At 35.3% G+C, this 19,228-nt stretch overlaps 1 protein-coding gene across 1 annotated transcript in view; it reads left to right on the top strand.

Moving 5' to 3' along the window:
* Nucleotides 1-18,681, top strand: part of TM9SF2 (transmembrane 9 superfamily member 2) — a 29,631-nt gene extending 10,950 nt beyond the window's left edge. The window contains exons 5-17 of the mRNA XM_005516464.2: nucleotides 1,898-2,027; nucleotides 3,597-3,721; nucleotides 4,571-4,682; nucleotides 6,556-6,635; nucleotides 6,725-6,833; nucleotides 6,957-7,089; nucleotides 7,341-7,460; nucleotides 9,621-9,678; nucleotides 10,326-10,485; nucleotides 11,962-12,113; nucleotides 13,142-13,253; nucleotides 13,875-14,046; nucleotides 18,016-18,681. Coding sequence (XP_005516521.1) covers nucleotides 1,898-2,027; nucleotides 3,597-3,721; nucleotides 4,571-4,682; nucleotides 6,556-6,635; nucleotides 6,725-6,833; nucleotides 6,957-7,089; nucleotides 7,341-7,460; nucleotides 9,621-9,678; nucleotides 10,326-10,485; nucleotides 11,962-12,113; nucleotides 13,142-13,253; nucleotides 13,875-14,046; nucleotides 18,016-18,083 — 1,531 coding nt within the window. The 3' untranslated portion in view covers nucleotides 18,084-18,681. The remainder of the gene's footprint in view (nucleotides 1-1,897; nucleotides 2,028-3,596; nucleotides 3,722-4,570; nucleotides 4,683-6,555; nucleotides 6,636-6,724; nucleotides 6,834-6,956; nucleotides 7,090-7,340; nucleotides 7,461-9,620; nucleotides 9,679-10,325; nucleotides 10,486-11,961; nucleotides 12,114-13,141; nucleotides 13,254-13,874; nucleotides 14,047-18,015) is intronic.
* The last annotated feature ends 547 nt before the right edge of the window (nucleotides 18,682-19,228 follow it).

Here is a 19,228-nt window from a genome sequence, read left to right as displayed (position 1 = left end):
TGGACACATTCCAGCACCTCATTGTCTTTTTAATAGTAAGGGGCCCACAACTAGACACTGGATTTGAGGTGTGGCCTCCCCAGTGCTGTGCACAGGGGGACAATCCCCGCCCTGTTCCTTCTGGCCACACTATTGCTGGTACAGGTCAGGATGACACTGGCCTTGGCCACTTGGGCTGGCTCATGGGCAACATCTCTGGACCAGCACTCCAGGTCCTTTTCTGCCTGGCAGTTTTTCAGCCACTCTTGCCCCAGCCTGTAGTGCTACATGGAGCTGTTGTGACCCACATGCAGAACCCAGCACTTGGCCTTGTTGAACCTCATGCCATTGGCCTCATATAATATGGTCAAAGTGTAATGAATCTAAATCTGGAATAGCTCTTAATGTGCAACTTCATTGTACTCTGTAATGGTGAAGTCAGTAGGACTTGGTTGGTGCTGCTGCTGTTTGCAACTGTGATAGTCTTCACAATCTCCTGAAAACCTGGCAAGTCTTGTTTTTGTAGGGCCTGTCTTCACCTTTTCTATTGTGTCAATATAACCCAAGAGTGCTATGGTTTATTTCTGCTGGGTAGCTACTGGTTGGGATTATGCAGCTCTCTCCCTGTTGTGTGGATAAAGGCAGCACATACTACTCTTTTCTCCCTCATCTGCTGATGTGCTTTGAAAAGTTCTACTAATTTAGAGACTGTTCCAATATGCATCAGGTTAAATAATGCTTTGTTTTTGTTACCTGAAGTCATAATTCTTGTGTTTAATTAAGTATTTAAAAGTATCTTTTTACACTTAACTGTAAAGTCATTCAGTAGCTCGGTAAGTTGTACAAAATTGTGTTAACTTTCAGTGGGGTATCCTTTTTTTGATTTAGTGATGCACAAAATGTGGCAGTTGTCTAATGTTTTCATATATAAAGTATATTAATATACCTTTGAAAATATACCTTGGACGGGCAATTAATACTGAATTTTAAGTCTCCTTTACATGACGTGTTTAGGGCATTTATCTTTTATCTAGTTAAAACACTTCACAAAACAAATTGTTTTAGGGTCTTCTACTAGTTCCTTTTATGAAGGGGCAGGATCCTTTCTCTGTGTTTAAAAGTATGGTTTTGGTTTCGACATTTGTACTGTTAGTTGCATGGTTGATACAGTTTGTATCTTACTGTCTTATAACTTTCTGCAGCTCATCATGGGAGTGTGCACTTCCATGAATTTTTCATTGAAACTGACCTATAAAATCCCCTGGTTTTAGGTGATATGAATATAAACCTTGTGAGGCAATAATATAAAAGCAGCAGGTTTGAAAGTTACTATTTTTCCAGTTGTTCGGTGGCTTACAATTTTTTGGTAATGCAAATCATCTAATTAAAATGTTGCATACTCTTTGGTAGCTTTAAATAGGGTTAATGATTAGGAATTCACTTAAATAGCAAAAGTAAGTTTTAAGAGTGCTATAAAAAATGTATTTTGCAATGGAAGAGCAATGAGGAAGCTGGAGAATTAATAATATGTGATGTAGGCTTTTTCAAATTTGTGTTTCGTCTTGAAATTGTCAATTTTAGCTGGTTTAGCAAATTTGATGACTTTGGCCATTTTTAAAAGACAAAATAAGATAAATTGTTATGACTTTGGACTGGGCAAGTTTTCTGCTTCGGCTGTTTTTGTAAGGGGGCTTCATGAAACAGTGCAGTGAATAGAGTGGTTTCAGTTGAAGAGCTCCATGCTTGTAACTCATTTGGAACTTGGATTGGCAATCAGTGCAATTCCCTGGGTAGTACTGTTCTTGTAGTTAATATTCCAGTAATGAATGTAGCAAAGTCAGATTAACGTTAATCCAGTTTTGTTTCCGTTACACTGTGTATTTTGAAAAATTGTGAAGTGTCATTATGTCATTTACAGGATTGTGGACAACATGCCTGTGACGTGGTGTTATGATGTGGAAGATGGACAGAGGTTCTGTAATCCTGGTTTTCCTATTGGCTGTTATATTACAGAAGATGGCCGTCCAAAAGATGCCTGTGTTATTAATGTATGTTTATGCAATTATATATTTTTTAATATCCCCTTTTTACTAATTTAGAGACTAGCATTTCTCCTGTGTCGTTTCTATGGTGACTCCTTGCTATTTTAAGAACCCATGTTGCCTAAAAACAGGCATATGTTTTGGTCTATGCAAATACCTCAATTTGAAAGCCTGGTCTAAACCTAAGAACCTTGTCTCTTATGCTGCATAGTACAGAAGGGCTCTGAAAGATCAAGGGATGAACATGCATAGCATTTAGTACATGTGGAGGGTAAAGGTGAAGGAAAGCATGTCATCCTTCATTACCTAAGAAATCGAAACGTTTGAAGGCTTGGACTTTACGTTTTTGTGGGATAGAAGTGTTTTCATGGAACTAAATTTGCATAGGTGTGTTTGTACCTCTGCATACTTTTCAAAGGTTTGCTTTGCCTGAAACTGGGAGCTGATGGAAAAAACATAATATGAGATTTCTGCATAAGCAAAGATTCTCTTGTGGTAGATGCTATAGTGGTGGAGATCCAGATAAGTGCACTGAAAGCAGTATGAGATAAGAATATGGAGATAAGAAAACAACGGGAAGTCTTTAGACTACCATAGACCTCTTCCACGGCAAGGTCACTGAGAACTTGGAATAAGTTTTTGGTTTTTTTCAAAATGGTTGGTTTTACTTAATAGATCTTACCAAAGATAACAGTTTCTGTGGTTGCCAATTTTGTTTACTTGCCTCCATAATGAGTTCAGGGGCTCCATATGAATGGATGCATTTATGATCTGACAATATTATTTTAATCATATTTTAATACTTGCTTTTAATGAAAGGAAAATAATTTGAAGGAGTAACAGATGTACAGTAGAAGAACATTTCATTTATGTAACTATTCTTGGAATGTTTCATTTATGTAACTATTACTGTAATTGGGGTGCTCTATAGAAAGGATGGGGATAGAAACCTTAAGAGGTACTAACTGAACTTCAGTAAACATAGCTGTTAAATTACTTGTGAGTTCAACAATCTCTTTAACTAACTAAATTCCAAGGTGATGTTTCTCTTCACCTGAGGTTTGCATTCAGCATTCTTGGCTGCTGCTTGCTGTTCATCCCTGTGCATCTTTAGTTTCAAAGGTGATTCTGTCACAGAAAGCATATATTTGCATTGTTTGTCTTGGGAGGTTCTGTTTAATTTCTGAAAAAATATACTTACTGTTTTAAAATAGTTGATATTTATGAAATGCTTCTGGTAACAGGAGTTGTCACATACTTATCTATGCAGTTTGCTACTTAAATAAAATAGGACTTCTTCAGTTAGAGAAATTTATTAATAAATATATATTAAATATTTTAAATTAATTTTTCTATTTTTCAATTGTTCTTAGCATTGACTTTTCTAACTTGTGTTTTTAATGCAAGAAGACACTTACCATCTTTATAATTCCCAGTATCTCACATTCATATTTTAGGAGAACTTCTTGACAGAAAAACTGTATGCAGTCTAAAATTCTGTTATGCTGGCTTCTGTCTAAGGCTTTGAGATGTCTATATTTTTTGATTGTTTAATATAACCTTTTGTCATTGCAGTCAGAATTTCATGAAAAAGATACCTTTTATATTTTCAACCATGTTGACATAAAAATATATTACCATGTTGTGGAAAATGAAGCTCTGGGAGCAAGACTAGTTGCTGCTAAACTTGAACCAAAAAGGTTAGTAGTTGAAAGTAGCTTGTCATCAAAAAGTGATCCATCCCAAGACACTTGCTTTGATCTGGGAACCTACTGCTAGTCAGAAATGCTTTCAGATACGTGACCTTTAGATTACCTCTCCTGTTGATTTATGTAGTGTAGTTAGGACAGTCTCATGTCATTTTGTTCTGAGTTTGATGGACCTTGGTGCACTTTTTCCTATTTGGACCAAGAAAAGATAAAATAAAACTTCTGTTTGTGGGGTGTGATGAGTGTGTGTGTGTGTGTGTACATGCATGTAGAACCCTAATTTCCCTACCAGGGAATATTCTGTCTTCTATCAGAATAGGCCACCAGGGTCTGCTACAGGCTTGGCTGGAGTGCAAGATTTGATGTCTTCAACAATCAGGATTTGAATAGAAGGATTTCACAGATACACTCACTAGTTGTTTTGGTGTCTGTGGCTTTTGCACAACTGGTGTCATATTATTTCTTAGCATCTTGTCTTTCATGGTATAACTGAGCTTGTTGTATTGTTGGTACAGTTGAAAGTGTTTTTTGCTGACAGAAGTTAGTAATTCTGGTGGTGTAACTTTCTAAATGTTTTGGAGGTTCACAGCAATACTAAGGCTTCTTTCATTTTTGGTACTCTTCTTTAGAGACTGTGCTCTTTTTAGAAGAGACAAACCTTGTTTCAGAGATTCCTGAGCTTAGGATATGTTCTTTATGAGTTCTGAAATTTATGAGACATTAAGTACAAATCTTATATTTAAGAAAGAATCCTTGGTATGCTTTTCTAAAACTGATGAATTCTTTCTTAGGAGTGTTGTTAGTGAAGTGGCTTTCATTCTGTGTCTTTTCTTCCCACAGTTACAAGCATACTCATCCAGACAACCCCGATTGCTCAGGAGTACCTATGGACATAAGCAATAAGGCTAGTGGAGAAGTCAAAATTGCGTACACATACTCAGTTACTTTTCATGTGAGTACTAAGATTTCTGTGGTAGTTACCTCTTAAAATCAAGCATTAATACTCTGAATTATAAAGATGGACAATTAAAAATTAGCTCAGAATAGTACATTTGTAGTTTTAAAACTTCATTTGAACTGGAATGTCAGAGGTGGCTTCGGATTTAACCACATACATTACAGTTTTGCACACCAACACACAAAGAGTGGATGTGAAACACATAGGTGGTTTTTAAAAGAGTCACATTTTCTACATCTACCTGGGTTGTCTGGTAGATGATTTTTCAATCCAAGTTCTAAAGTCTGAGAAATGTGTGTTTTGTCAAATTGCTGTTTTAGGTAGGTTAAAGCTGATAATTTTCTGCCCTCCTGCTACAAAAGCTGCCTTCTCTCCAAGGTCTTCCTCCCATGGAAACCTGCAAAAGAGTAGCAGGAAGAGCAGTATATCAGGCAGCTGCAGGCAGCATATAGCTGAGTATTTCTCATTCTGCTGACAAACAAGAGAGGAGGTTTTGATTTTGTTTTGTTTTTCTGTAAATGGAGTTTGCTGAACAAACTTTACCAAAATTTCCTACTCCTTCTCAAACTGTTTCCGTGTTACTCTGAGTTCAAAATTCAATAAATAGTATAAGAAATATACTCAGGAGGGATTATATTATGTATATACTGTATAATTATATTTTGAGAAATTATATCAGTTATGGTGCAGAAATGAATTTGTATGCCAAAAAGCAAGTATTTCTGGAAACCTGTGAGAAGTTAGTAATTAAGAGTGACCTCAGCTTCATATTATTTTATTGTTTGTCCTTGAAAAGGATGTGCCCAGCTGTGTGTGTGCAACTTTCTTGTGCACAGTGTTACATCAATTGGAGGTAGTCTTCTGAATTTCCATTGGGTTGGCAGACCAGGTCATCTCAGGAAGACAAAAAAAACCACCAGTTTAGATATGAGGAAGAATGCAGTTCTGTCTAGAGTCATTGATAACTGGTTTAGAAATTTGTTGCTTGCTTTGAGACATGGTTTTATTATATGAGTGAAATAGATATATGATCTTGACTAAATTTTTTAACCTACTGGTTTTTTTTCCAAACCTGGCTTTACTGGAACACTCTTGTATGTTATAAATTACTGAAATAACAGCCTGTCAGGCACCTAGCCAATTTTATTCTTTGATAGTGTTTATGGTTTGTTTAATAGCAATCTTCACCTTGATTTGTACTGTTTGTTCCTTTTTTTCCTGTTTACTCTGCAAAATGAAGCAAAGAAATGTTTTTTTTGAAGTGTTTCTGATTAATGAATGTTAATTTTGAATAATCTGTTGAAATGCCTGAAGGAATAATTTGCTTCCCTCTATTAGCAGTGTAACTTCTGTAGTCTTGTTTCCCCACCTGTCCTGGAGTAAAAGCTGTTTGTCATGGGATTGGTAATTGGCACTGAAATGAGGTTGAATGAAAGCAAAGGATAATTTGGACAGAGCATGATCTAGAGAGTGAAGTGTGATGCTGGAGACTGTATAGCATAGATTAGTTTCTTGATACATGGACTTACATGTGCTAAAAACTGCATGTTCTTTCATTATTCTGCTAGTCCATTCCAGATGAATTAATACAGTTCTTGAAGGGAGTATCCACAATTAAATGAATTTGGTATGCCTTAATGTCTTAAGAAGACACAGGTGCTCAGATTCAGAAAATATTTTGGTTTAGATTCTATGGTCAAATCTTATGTTTGTTCTAGATAGCTGTTATTAAACTATTCCCTGTAAGGCATGGAACTTGAAATTTCAATTAGTCATGAGATTTAAGATTTATTTGCACGAACATCAACTTTTAAATATAGGAGTTGCATACTGACTGTATCTGAAGTTCATGTGTTTACTCTTTCAGGAAGAAAAAAATATCAGGTGGGCATCAAGATGGGATTATATTTTGGAATCCATGCCTCACACTCATATCCAGTGGTTTAGGTGAGAAGGAAGTTTATTGCACTGAAGTGTTCACACTGCAGTTTGAATGATGATTTCCATTCATTTTATTTTTATTTTTTTCTTTTCAGTATTATGAATTCCCTGGTGATTGTCCTCTTTCTGTCTGGAATGGTAGCTATGATTATGCTGAGGACACTGCATAAAGATATTGCAAGATACAATCAGATGGATTCCACTGTAAGTCTAAAATGTAGTTCCTAAAATTTATTTGGAATTTAATTTTTTCAGTTAAATATGTAACTGTTACAGGCTGTTTAAGTTGCAATCAATTGTATTTAAATAGATGTATTTCTTTTACAGGAAGATGCTCAAGAAGAATTTGGCTGGAAACTGGTTCATGGTGATATTTTCAGGCCTCCAAGAAAAGGAATGCTGTTGTCAGTTTTTCTAGGCTCTGGCACGCAAATCTTAATAATGACTTTTGTGACTCTGTGTAAGTAAAGTGGGGAGGATTTAGTTGATTGTACATGATTTTTCACTTCTAACTGCATGGTGCTAGTAAAAATAGCAGTATCATTTTGCCTAGAAATTTCATAAAAGTCATTAGAAACAGCTGAGCTGATGTAGTAGACATGCAACTTAGTATGCACAGATTTTAGGCTAACTGATGTAGTGGCTTTAAATCAAACATACAGTCTAAGGTTTCTAGCATAATTTCTAAAATTGTGCATCTCTGTTTCACAGTTTTTGCTTGCCTGGGATTTTTGTCACCTGCTAACAGGGGAGCTCTAATGACCTGTGCTGTAGTTTTGTGGGTACTGCTTGGAACTCCAGCCGGTTATGTTGCTGCCAGATTCTACAAATGTGAGTAATAATTACTGAAAATGACAAGGCTTAAGTTCATTAACATAAATTATCATTACAGAACTGATTTTTATTTTGCTGCACTGTTTGTAGCTTCCTTCAGGGCAACTTGGAGAAGTGTACTTAACAACAGAAAATATATATAGTACATGTAATATAGTAACACTGGTTTTGATGTAATCAAACCTAAAGACCCTGAATTGCTCTTGCTGCTGTGTATTTGTATTTTGAAATTAAATAGTATTAGTACTAAGGTCATTACATCTTTACATCAGACTGTTTTCTGCTTCTGTTTCCTATCACTACGGGGATGCTGTAAGCCTGCATTTAGTCGCAGCCGTGGATGTTGCTTGGTGACACACACCTGCACCCATAAATCGTGAACCTCAGTCCTTGCATGCCTGAGATTTGTGACCCCTTTTTAGCTAGTTCCCAGGTATTTTGGAGAATAACGCTTTATTGGACCGTGGCTGGAGCACAGGGAGGATTGTTAGATGTTCTGTAGTTGTAGAAACCTACCCCATGGTGTTTGGGCCCCTAACAGTTTGGAGTTAGTTGATACTGTTTTCCCTCCCTGATCCCAGCTATTGTTTCAAGACTTGTCTGTCTACCAGCCTCAGGTAGTTTACCCCTATACCCTTTGATTTATTTCAAGGTGAAGCATGTCGCTCCACATACAGCTTGTTTTAATTACCTTGCTCAAGGTGAAATGTTTTTTGACTGAGATGGATCTTTTGGACTGCTTTAGTTGTGAATATACCAGGTTAGAGGAGAAGTTTATTTCAGAACTTCAGCCTGGCAGTAGATATTTGAGTTCTTTCTTCTAACCATTTTGTAATTTTTATGTGGAGAAAACCAGAGAGAAAAGTGAGTTTGTATCTTGTAGGGAGTTTTGGCATGGTGGTGTTGACGATGTGATAGTGAAGTATTCCTAATATCCAAGCCAGTTAGACTTAAACAGAAGGAAATTTTAGTACTAAGAGCATAATTGAGGAGAGAATTATTCTTTATATTGTTGTATACTGTGTATATTGAAAGATATTTTGAAGTGTATTGATGGTAAATTGAATCCTGTGTCTGTGGTGGAGATGTAGTTAATAATGATAAAATTTAATGTTTTACTTACTGGGAACCACTCAGTTGATACTTGAATGTTGTGTTTAACTACTAGGACAGTGAATGACTGATGCAGAGACACTTGTTCTAACAGGAAGTGGTTTAAATCCTGTATAGAGATACATGAATGAGTGTTTTTTTAATAGTATACAAGTAATGTGAGACATAAAACAAAATGCAACTGAAATGGATATCTAGTTTTAAAAGTTGTGGGGTTTTTTCAAAACTGCATTTAAAAGGAAAACCTGTGTTGAAATTAAATGGTTAATCTTAATAACTGCTGTCATGTTCTACCAAGTTTTTATGAAGAAATAGAAACTTAATTAAAATTACTCTAACCATAATCACTTCTGACTCTTGAAATAAAAAAGCATGTCATTATGGCAGTGCTCAGATGAAATTATCAGCTTCACTGCACTCCAGCAGGATATTTTCATTTGAAAGTATACTGACTAGAATTTTTATCAGCATAGTGCAAATTCACAAAGATTTTCTTAATAAAGCTATCTTTGGTCTTTTGGTATCACCAGTGCTTAATGCTGTTAAGACTCAAGAAAACATCACTACTTCTGTAAGCGTGTTAGTTCTGACTCTCCTGTAAGATTCATAGGCAAGAATTATTTCAAGAAAACTGTTAAGCTTGGTTTTCACATATTTATGTATCTTTACCTACTGAAACCTGCAGTCAAATGCTAGAAAGCTTAAAGTTCTTAATCACCCCAGGTTTAAAATATTTTTTAAAGACTTAGAAATACTGCAAATCTGTTCTCTCCTTGTAGTAGATAAAGTGGTCAGAGACACAGTTTTAGTTGGATACCTTTCCTAACATTGGTCTGACACGTTTTGCTTTGAAGTTCTGTGGTTAAGCAATAGGATAAGGAAATCTAATTTTATTACTGAATATTTAGTTGAGTGTTTTAAATTCGGGCATGATAACACATTATTTGAGTACTTGCAAGCTAAGTATAACAGGTAAATGGACTGGAAAATTAATAGTTGAGCTTAATGCATGTTTTAATGTCTGTCAAATGTTTTAATATACAGCATTTGGAGGTGAGAAATGGAAAACAAATGTCCTGCTGACATCATTCCTTTGTCCTGGGTAAGTTCTGACTATTGCCATGATTAAGAGAATTAAATTGCTTCTCTGATGGGCATAGTTAATTTTTTAAGTTTCAGCTATATAAGTAGATCTTACATTGTCTCTTTATTCTGGAAGCTACAAGAGTATCAAGTGCTTTTGACAAAGAGGAGTATGTTAGTGGCATATCATCTTTAGATTTTTTTTTTTTTTGTAAGCATTAGTTTACTTTCACCACATGAAAAGGTTTATTAGGAAAAAGCATTATGATAGTAACAAGTTTTAGGCCCACTTTTTCATTGTTTTCTTTATTCTCTGGACTGTTTCTCTGACCACAGCTGTAGTCAGTCTTATATAGTGTCATATAATGTATAACCGCTCTGATAATTTCTTCCACTTAATCACAGCAAGCAGTCTTACCCCGAAGTGTAGTTAAGACAAGCATATATTTGAAATAGCATAGTAGGAACGTCAGCGCCTGCTGGAGTTCAGTCCCACTAGATTAACGAAGAATTGCTTGTCTGACGTCTTTGTTTCCATATTTTGTGTACATCATTTGGTTTTGGCAGAGATTTGCACTGAAATCTTAAACCAGTGCCATTGTTTTGTCAACATTACTAAATGTTAACAAGTATTTCTGTGCTCTAAGTGTGCTGTGTGTTTTTCAGAATTGTATTTGCGGATTTTTTTATCATGAACCTCATCCTTTGGGGAGAAGGCTCTTCAGCTGCTATTCCGTTTGGTACCTTGGTTGCTATTTTGGCACTCTGGTTTTGCATATCTGTACCGCTGACGTTTATTGGTGCCTATTTTGGGTTTAAGAAAAACGTAAGTGTTTCTGAGAAATTGTTTAAATGTATACGTAAATGAACACACACAAATACTTTTCTCTGTATAGGCTGTGACTGAGGTAGCACCTAAGCTAGTTGCACTCTTGGCTCCAGTTCTGTTCAGTTACTTTAGAACTGCATTAGGTAACTAGTCTTGATACTCCAAGGCTGTGACACATGGTTGGTGGCAGTGATACTTCTCTGCAGAAATTTGGGTTATCATTGTATTTAATTGAGTGACTGCTACAGATAAATCAGTGATGTGAGCATTTTTATTTTAATTAGTGTCTTTTTCATAACCTAAAGGAATTACTTGACCCAGCAAGCATAAGGGAAAGCAAATTATGCATTTCTGCATTTCTTCACATATTTCTTGTTCCTGTCTGCCTTCTACACTGAGGATGTTTCCTGATCTGTGAAATCTGCTTGCATAAGTGTTCTGTAAATGGTTATCTCTGCTTGGCAGACAATAACTGTGATTTACTCCTAAACTAATAAATTTTACATATTTTTATGAGCTCTCCTTGTGACCAAACATTTCATAATTTGGTGACCAAATCATTAAAAAATTAGATTGGTTGGGTTTTTTTAATCTTAAAAAAGTTTACTATCCCCCAAAAATAAATTTCTATAAGTGCAGATACATTTGTGGTTTTTTTCCTGCATAGGAAGCCAGGGTTCCATCTCTCTATAGATCTCCTGTAATACCTTCAGAGGATATTGTTTTAGTAGGCACTTTTTAAGTCAGCTGTGTTGTTATCCTGTTTTTCTTAACCAGAATTTAGTGGGTTTTTTCTGATAACCGTGTTGAAATTCCATCAAGTCCCCCTGCATTGTGCAGGTGTCTACATCTTCTTTTAAGGAAGGAATATTTGATAAGCTAATAATGCAATGTGGTAGGTGTCACAAAAACTTGAAAATCAAATCAGAAAGGAAGTATCTATTGATGCTCTTGGTATAATCTTTATGAAAGAGGAAAGATGTAAAGTATGCATGTATCTTACAATGCCTTACACTGTTTTCCCTCACCATGCTAATTCATGCATGTGTCTTAAATTAGGATTAAATTGCCAGTTTGAGTCCTTTCAGTAAGTTTATCCTAGTGAGATTCTTGAAGTAAATCCTGAAAAACACCATGCAGGAATTTTTAGAAGGTGAAAGCAGGAGTCTGCACCACCACTACCCCAGCTGAAATGTGGTGAATCAGCTCAGGCTCTGTAACAGATGATAGATAGGCAAACGTTTAAAGGGAAGTCCAAAATATCTGTCACCATGTTTTCAGTAATAGCTGTCTTTTTAGCAAGTTTGCCAAGCAAGTGTTGGTAACTGAGCTGGGAGCAAAAGCAAATGTAGTGTAGCTGGGCATGCACATGCTCAAAACAAGAAGTAGACTTTTTGTCACCACTCATTGCAAAAATAAAGTTAAAAGGTTTGATATTTTATTTATTTAACTGTTTGTAATTTTCATTTAAAGGCTATTGAACACCCTGTTCGCACAAACCAAATTCCACGTCAGATTCCTGAGCAATCGTTCTATACAAAGCCATTACCTGGCATTATCATGGGAGGCATTCTTCCTTTTGGATGTATCTTTATACAGTTATTCTTTATTCTCAATAGTATTTGGTAAGTTCACCATAAATTGAATTTTAAAATTCTGTCATAAAAAGTGGTAATTTCTTTGTGAAAGTTTTTCAAGATGCTTTGCCTGATTTTTAGAGGATGCAGAGTTACCATAATACTGGTTCAATAAAATTTAAATGTTAACATCTTTTTAATGTTTTGTTTTAAAGGTACTCAGTGCCTGTTGTGCTTGTTGGGGTATACAGAGAGGTGGCTGTGATATGCTTAGAAATTTACAGCTGACCTACCTTCAGATAGTTTGTTGTTTCCCCATGTAACTCTTCTGACTTCATGTGGAAGTGGCTCTGAAGCTGATATATGGCATATAACTTGACAGTAGTAAAATTTATTAAAACAAACTTGATATTTTTTGGTAGTTGTTATTAGGCTAGAAAAGTATTACTATTCTTGGGAGGAAAACAAAGAGCCAAGAACAAATTCTTGTGAAATCTTTATTAAAAAAAAAAAGAGTAATTATTTTAAAAAGTAAAGCACCATAGACTAGTCCAGTATAAGTGAATTTTGATGTGAGCTCACTGACAAACTAATCTACTGTGAGGAATTTGTATTCCTTCTGGCACAATTTAGTTATTGGATCTTGTTAAACTGTTTCTGAACCTTGAATAGGTGCCTTTACCCAACACAGACAGCTACAGCATTTGACATTTCTTGTTATTTTGGAGCTCTGCCCCTTTGATTGAAATGTGAGGTGAAATCCAGGTTCTGCTGAAGTCAGTGGAAGAGGTCATGCTGACTTCACTGGAACTATGATTTCACCATTATGTTTAGTCATTTCTTTCTCTAAAATCCCAACCAGGGGCATGCTTTGGCCTTTCTTTCTCAGTGTTCTCAGACTGAGCTGCCAAGGTTCCTATTCTTTAGTTAGAAAATAAATTAGTCAATTGTATGGCTGCACAATTGACAGTATCTCAATAGGAAATACTTAAGTTGAAGGTGATGTTACTACATATGAAGAAATAATAATAGCACAATGGCCATTTTAATTTTTTTTTTAAAACTCCCTTTTATAGGTCCCACCAGATGTATTACATGTTTGGCTTCCTGTTTCTGGTATTCATTATTTTGGTTATTACATGTTCTGAGGCTACAATATTGCTCTGCTACTTCCATCTATGTGCAGAGGTAGGAAATATTTCCTCTATTTTCAAACCTGATAATGTTCCAATAATGCTTCAAAAAATTTTAATGCTTTTGTAACTGAAAATAGGTATTCTAGAAATCAACATGAGTACTAGTGCTAGATGAGATATACATAAACCATGCCTTTAAAAAGTAAAGCAGGCTTACTTTTGCCAAAACCTGTAAGAAATATTAAAACCCTGCACTGGGTATTGCTGAGTCGGATGTCACATCTTTAGATTGTCACTCCCTCTTCTCTGAAGGTACTAAGTTAATCCATTAATTTTGTTCAATCAGAGTGCATTTTGGACTTCCCATGCCCAACCTTGGGAAAAAAAAATCTCTATGGCTGGAAATAAGTACATCTGGCTTATTTGGGGTTTTAGTATTTTGTGTATTTACTACTGATCTTTAGGTTATTTATCTCTAATTTTGAATGGTATAATTAAAACAATATTGATTATATAGAGTTCTTCTCCCTCTATACAAAAAACCTTACAAAAACTTACTTTTGGATAAAGTAATAATAGAGAAAACTAGCTCTGCATTCACTAGTAGGGTCAGTGGGCTAGAGGTGTATGCAATATTGCTCACACATTTGTATTTTTTCCTCACTCCTTCTAGGACTACCACTGGCAGTGGCGTTCATTTCTCACTAGTGGCTTCACTGCAGTTTATTTCCTAATATATGCAATACATTATTTCTTTTCTAAACTGCAAATCACAGGAACAGCTAGCACCATTTTATATTTTGGTTATACCATGATTATGGTTTTGATCTTCTTCCTTTTCACAGGTAAGCGAATTGAACCTGAATTTTAAATTTTGAATCTGCCTTTAGTTTTGCACAGTTAGAATCCTTGGCAAAACTGATCTTGATACAGAATTATACATTTATGTATGCCTTTGATTTTTTTCCAGGTGTATGTTATTTCAAAGTTTAATAAAAGAGATAAGTGAGGATGAGGCAAAACTACTGCTAATTTGAGGTGTGGCCTGCAATTAAGTCTACAAATATGTTAAAAGTACTTTTCCAGATTTCATTCTTATGATAGTCATATAGCAAACTCAGTTTTTTAAATTAGTTGTCTTTGGAGAAGCACACTTCACACACAGTCAAGTATAAAGTTACAGTCTCAAGATAAAAACTGCAGATTTTATGGAATAGCTGAAAGGAAGAGAGAGGAGTTAAAGTTGACAAAGAATGCCTTTTTTAAAAAAATTTGCTCTCTTCCAGAATGTATTTACCTTTATCCCAATTGCATTGAAGTGGCATGGGAAGCAGAATTTCTCTATCATTTTTTGTATCAATCTTGTCAGAACCTTATAATCTTCCTTGTGAGAGTTTGGAAAAAACATCTGTCTCAGGTGCTGCATTTCAATTTCCTCTTCAGTAATTGAGATGAGGTCACAAAATCTTCCATTGTAGTTTTCAGTCAGACAGAAATAGCCCTTGTTTATGAAAGGTGGAGAAATGCCAGTGAAAATGCATGAAGTCTCCTTTCAAACTGATGCAAGAGGGCAGCAACCACCAACTCCGCAAAAACATCTTAAAAATTCTATATTCTGCTCCAACAGAATGCAGTCCGTCCTTGTATACTCTACCCTACAGAGCAGTACTTCTGAAACTCTTTTGAACTAATCAATGGTTTAAATTATTTCAGGCTTCATGTTGATGATGACTTTTAATGATTCCAAAGACTTGGATACGTATTTTTGTATAGACACTATCTTTTGAGGTCTCCTAGACTACAAATGGCTTGACATCAGAGCTTTTAATACAAATCTCACTATGACTATTAAGTAGAATTTTCATTTCCACTTAACATACGAGAACAAAAATAGTGAAAAAGAGAAAAGAACTAAGAATGGTGTTCATTTTAAATGTAACTGAATATTTCAAAAACATTTCCACTTCAGCTAAGGAAATATTGAAGCTGTTTGCACACTGACTGAATGCAGATGATGATGAACAGGAGCAATGGCCTGCAAGGATTTTCTTGGGTCATTGCCTGTTAAAAGGAAGAAATGGGACTTGAGTGCATTATATAATCTCATTGAGAAGTGATCAAGCTGTGTCCCAAAAGTGGTCAGTTCTATCCTCTGTCCTTCTTTTTAAGTCAGTCTAATGTATCCTGGCATTGCTTGCAGATAGTTTGTAATTTATACATCTCTACTTTTTTTCACATTTCTGTACCAATTTACAAGTCATTCTGAATGCATAGGTCAGGGATTCTGCCTCCCTTGCTCACTTTTTCTTCTTTCTCACCCTGCTTTTCTCTTAACCTTTACTTTTGGTTTGGGTGTACTGATCATTTCATCGAACTAAAAAAATCCTAGGATGTGTGGTTGTTCAACTAGAAGTGAATGTGTTCTGCTGTATGCAGATTGATTTTTCAATGCAGTGTAAACTTACAAAGTAGTGAGAAAAATAATAAGGCCTTACATAAGTGTAAGGTCAATTAAATTAGCTTCACCAGCTTTCCCAGCAGATGTTCAGCAAGTCTGCCTGTAATAGTAAACAGTTTTGCCCAAAACCAGAATTGTGTTTACCCTGTCTCATTTGTTCATTCTGTTTACTTTGGATGCATGCAGTAATTCAGGAGCATATTCATTCAATAAAAAGGGGATTTACAATAATTTTCTATGCTGAGACTTGGTTTAGCTGCCTTTTTGCATCTCACATCCCCATGTAATTTCCATCTTTTGCCCTTATTCTTTCAAGTCAGTCATGTCACATGACATTGTCTAGAGGCCTTAAGATGCATCTACTGCATCCCCTTTTTCCTTTGCTCACATGTTCACTTTCAGTTGACCAAGTGGCTGTGCAGCACCTGCCAGCAAATTTTTAAGGTAGGTTCACAAACATGCAAAGAAGAGGAGGTTTATTCTCATCTCCTTTCAGTTGCTTTTTGTGGCAGTCATCTGTTTGTAATTGGGACAGTGAAATACAAGTCATCCTGTGCAACTAGAACTAAGTTTTCAGAGTCTGTATGCTCTTGTTTTTTTTAAATTTTCAATTTCTGTGTTGAAGACAGGGGAGAATATATGTGAAGTTAATCACACAAAATTGTAAAACACTGTATGCTTAATGATTTTTTTTATCTACTTCCCTTATGATTAAGTGCAAATTACCTTTTAATTTGTGGAAATAATCCTGCTTCTTAAGGTTTAAGAAGAATTTTGTCCATTTAGGTTGATATGAATGTAAAAGCAGATTATGTTCAGTTCTCTGAGATTTACTGAAGTGCTCTGAGATAAGGATTTACTGAAGAAATCAGAGGTAGGGTAAAAGGACAGGCAGTTCTCCATTTTTGTAAACAAAAGAACATACTAGCAATTTAGCAAAAACTGCTCCCAAAGGTAACTGACTTCCCATATCAGGATGATAAAAAAGCTAAAACAAAAGAGTCATAATTGTTGTATGAAAACTATTCTGCTGCTGCTTACTCGTCTGTGAAAAATTGTCAGGATCAGGAGGAAGGGTTTTGGCGGTGCCCTGCTGCTATGTCGGTGTAACACATGCTTCAGGCACTTGCATCCATACTGCATTCCAGGTCATTGATCAGACTCAGCAGGCAGAATACCGGGAGCTACATGACAAATCTTTGATTCACAGCTGGGATCACAACTACGTATCATAGTAAATGAGTCACTTAAACATCAGTAGTTTAGCAAGCGTAAAGTGAAAAAAAATGACCATGATATCATTCATGGTTCCTTTCAAGCTTTTATAGTGAACAAATTACCACACAACTTTTGTTATCCCTCTTACCTGATCTAAAACAGAGGAAGTTTTTTCCTCTAAAGAACTTCCTTGATGCTTGTGTAAGTTAAGGATATGATTTTAGAAGAGGTGCTTAGGCAAAAATCAGATAATCTTCAGGGCTTTTTTCATGTCCTAGTTTTTGTGGGAAATTAAGGTTCCTGTAACAGGCGTTCTGAGCTGATGTTTTATCCAATATCATTCTGATTGAGACTGAATTTCGATGTAATCCGGTTTCATTAACAAAGCCCAACTATATTAACTATTTCACATTCAAAATAATACTTTTGTTAAAAGTTTCTTTTGGAGTTACACAAAGAAAAGGGATGAAGCTGTTTTTATTCTGCTAGAAGGATGATAGGTTGTCAGGAAAATGGCCGTCATCTCTCAATTTTAGTTCAAATCTGTGTGTACCTTTTGACTGTTGTGTTTATTTTTAAGGTGTGTAATACATGTTTTCAGTAGAACTACAATTTGTTTGTCAAACTACACTATGGTTTGAAATTTGTATTAACTCAGTCTGTGGAGAAATAAAGGTAGTGCTGTAGTTTTTCAAGACCTTAAAGTATTGCTAAGTAATGGGAACTCTGATGCTGTTATGTTTATTAAACATAATATTCTGACAGCTGAGCAGATCAGATAGTGTGAGTAGTCACTGAGAAAGGGTAAAATGGAGCAGTGTGAAGGAGTGGGACTGAACCATACTGGAACAACAAGAACAAATATGTAGGACAAGTAACAGAAACATCTTACAACTAGAGTCTTCCACATGAGCTGTTCTATGTTCCTGAAAATAATGAGATAGGTTATAGAGTAGTTGATGCCTGTAAGGACAAGGTACTTTGTAACTTTCCATTATCTGATGTGATTGATGTGCTGAAGTCTAAGGACAGCAGATCACATATACATACAAACTGACTTAGAAACTACAGACAGAAATTAATGTCTCCTGTGTCAGTGTTCTAGTATGTAATTTTTTATTTTTTTTTTCTCTTTTAGGGACAATTGGATTCTTTGCATGCTTTTGGTTTGTAACCAAAATATACAGCGTAGTGAAAGTCGACTGAAGAAACCAATGTAAAGAGTTAACACAAAAGAGGTTTAATCTTCATTAATGTAACTTAAAAACCTGGTCTCATTGATGAACTTGAGCTTTATCAGAAGTATTGGCTTCCTGTTCTTTGAGAATGATACTGAAATACACCTACTTTTCCACTAACACGTTTGTATTGTGACTTAACAACCTGTTTTCATTCAAACCTTAATGAAGATCAGAGTTATGATATTTATGCATTTGTATATACAACTATACTTTAAAAGAAATGTTAAATTCTAATGGCAGAATAGAAGTGGCTGTATTACACAACTTAATGATACTTCTGATCAAAGTACAATTGTAAATAGGTTTTTCTAGCTTGGTAGGTGGGATGAATTATTTTTCTTTGAGGGAAATGAGAACTTTTTATTATGCTAACTTTGAAGGATGACTCTTAAGAAGTGTTGCTTTTAGTCTGGATGTGATTTTTATTTTTTACTGGTGTTGCGTCCATAAATATTCTGATTTCTGTGACTTAATTAGTTTTGGTGTTCTTGGCCTTTTAAACTATGTGCCTCTGAGTCTTTGAATTTATAAATTCATCATCTAATAAACGTTGTAAAAATGTCTTCATTGACTTATTACATATTATCAGTTCATAAAAATATGTAAATACAATTATATTGAAGACAGATGCTTAAAGATTGCATAGAGTATTTTATGGCATTTTCTATGGTTTAATGTATATTGACACACATTTAGATCTGCAGGAATTTTTCCTTGTGCTAAATGGCTATAACATGGACATATGATTGTGGCGCATGAGAACTAAATTATACACACATTTAATGAAATCACTCTGCAGCATTTATCCAGTCCTTAAGCCAGAAATGTTGCCAGGGACTGCTATGGAGTTGTCACTATGTTGAGAAGATCTTACGATGCATGAGTCAGCATTCTCTGCTGATCTTGCCTTTAGATCTCAATGATGCATATTTTATAGAGCAACTATTGCTGACTGTACTTAATATAGGTTAAAAAATAAAAGAAAATTACTATTTTTGCCTTATAATAAGAGTCTAATGTCAATTTTGGATGACTGGCATTAAACCTATATTTGCCTTTTTTTGGAAATGGAGTATTTTTTTCAAACCTTGTTCAGTAGTTTTAGACTCA

Source organism: Pseudopodoces humilis, chromosome 2 (genome assembly GCF_049639895.1).
Source record: "Pseudopodoces humilis isolate 2021_Gansu_Grassland_sample_001 chromosome 2, ASM4963989v1, whole genome shotgun sequence".
NCBI classification, from domain to species: domain Eukaryota; kingdom Metazoa; phylum Chordata; class Aves; order Passeriformes; family Paridae; genus Pseudopodoces; species Pseudopodoces humilis.
This window is presented reverse-complemented; position numbering and strand designations above follow the sequence as displayed.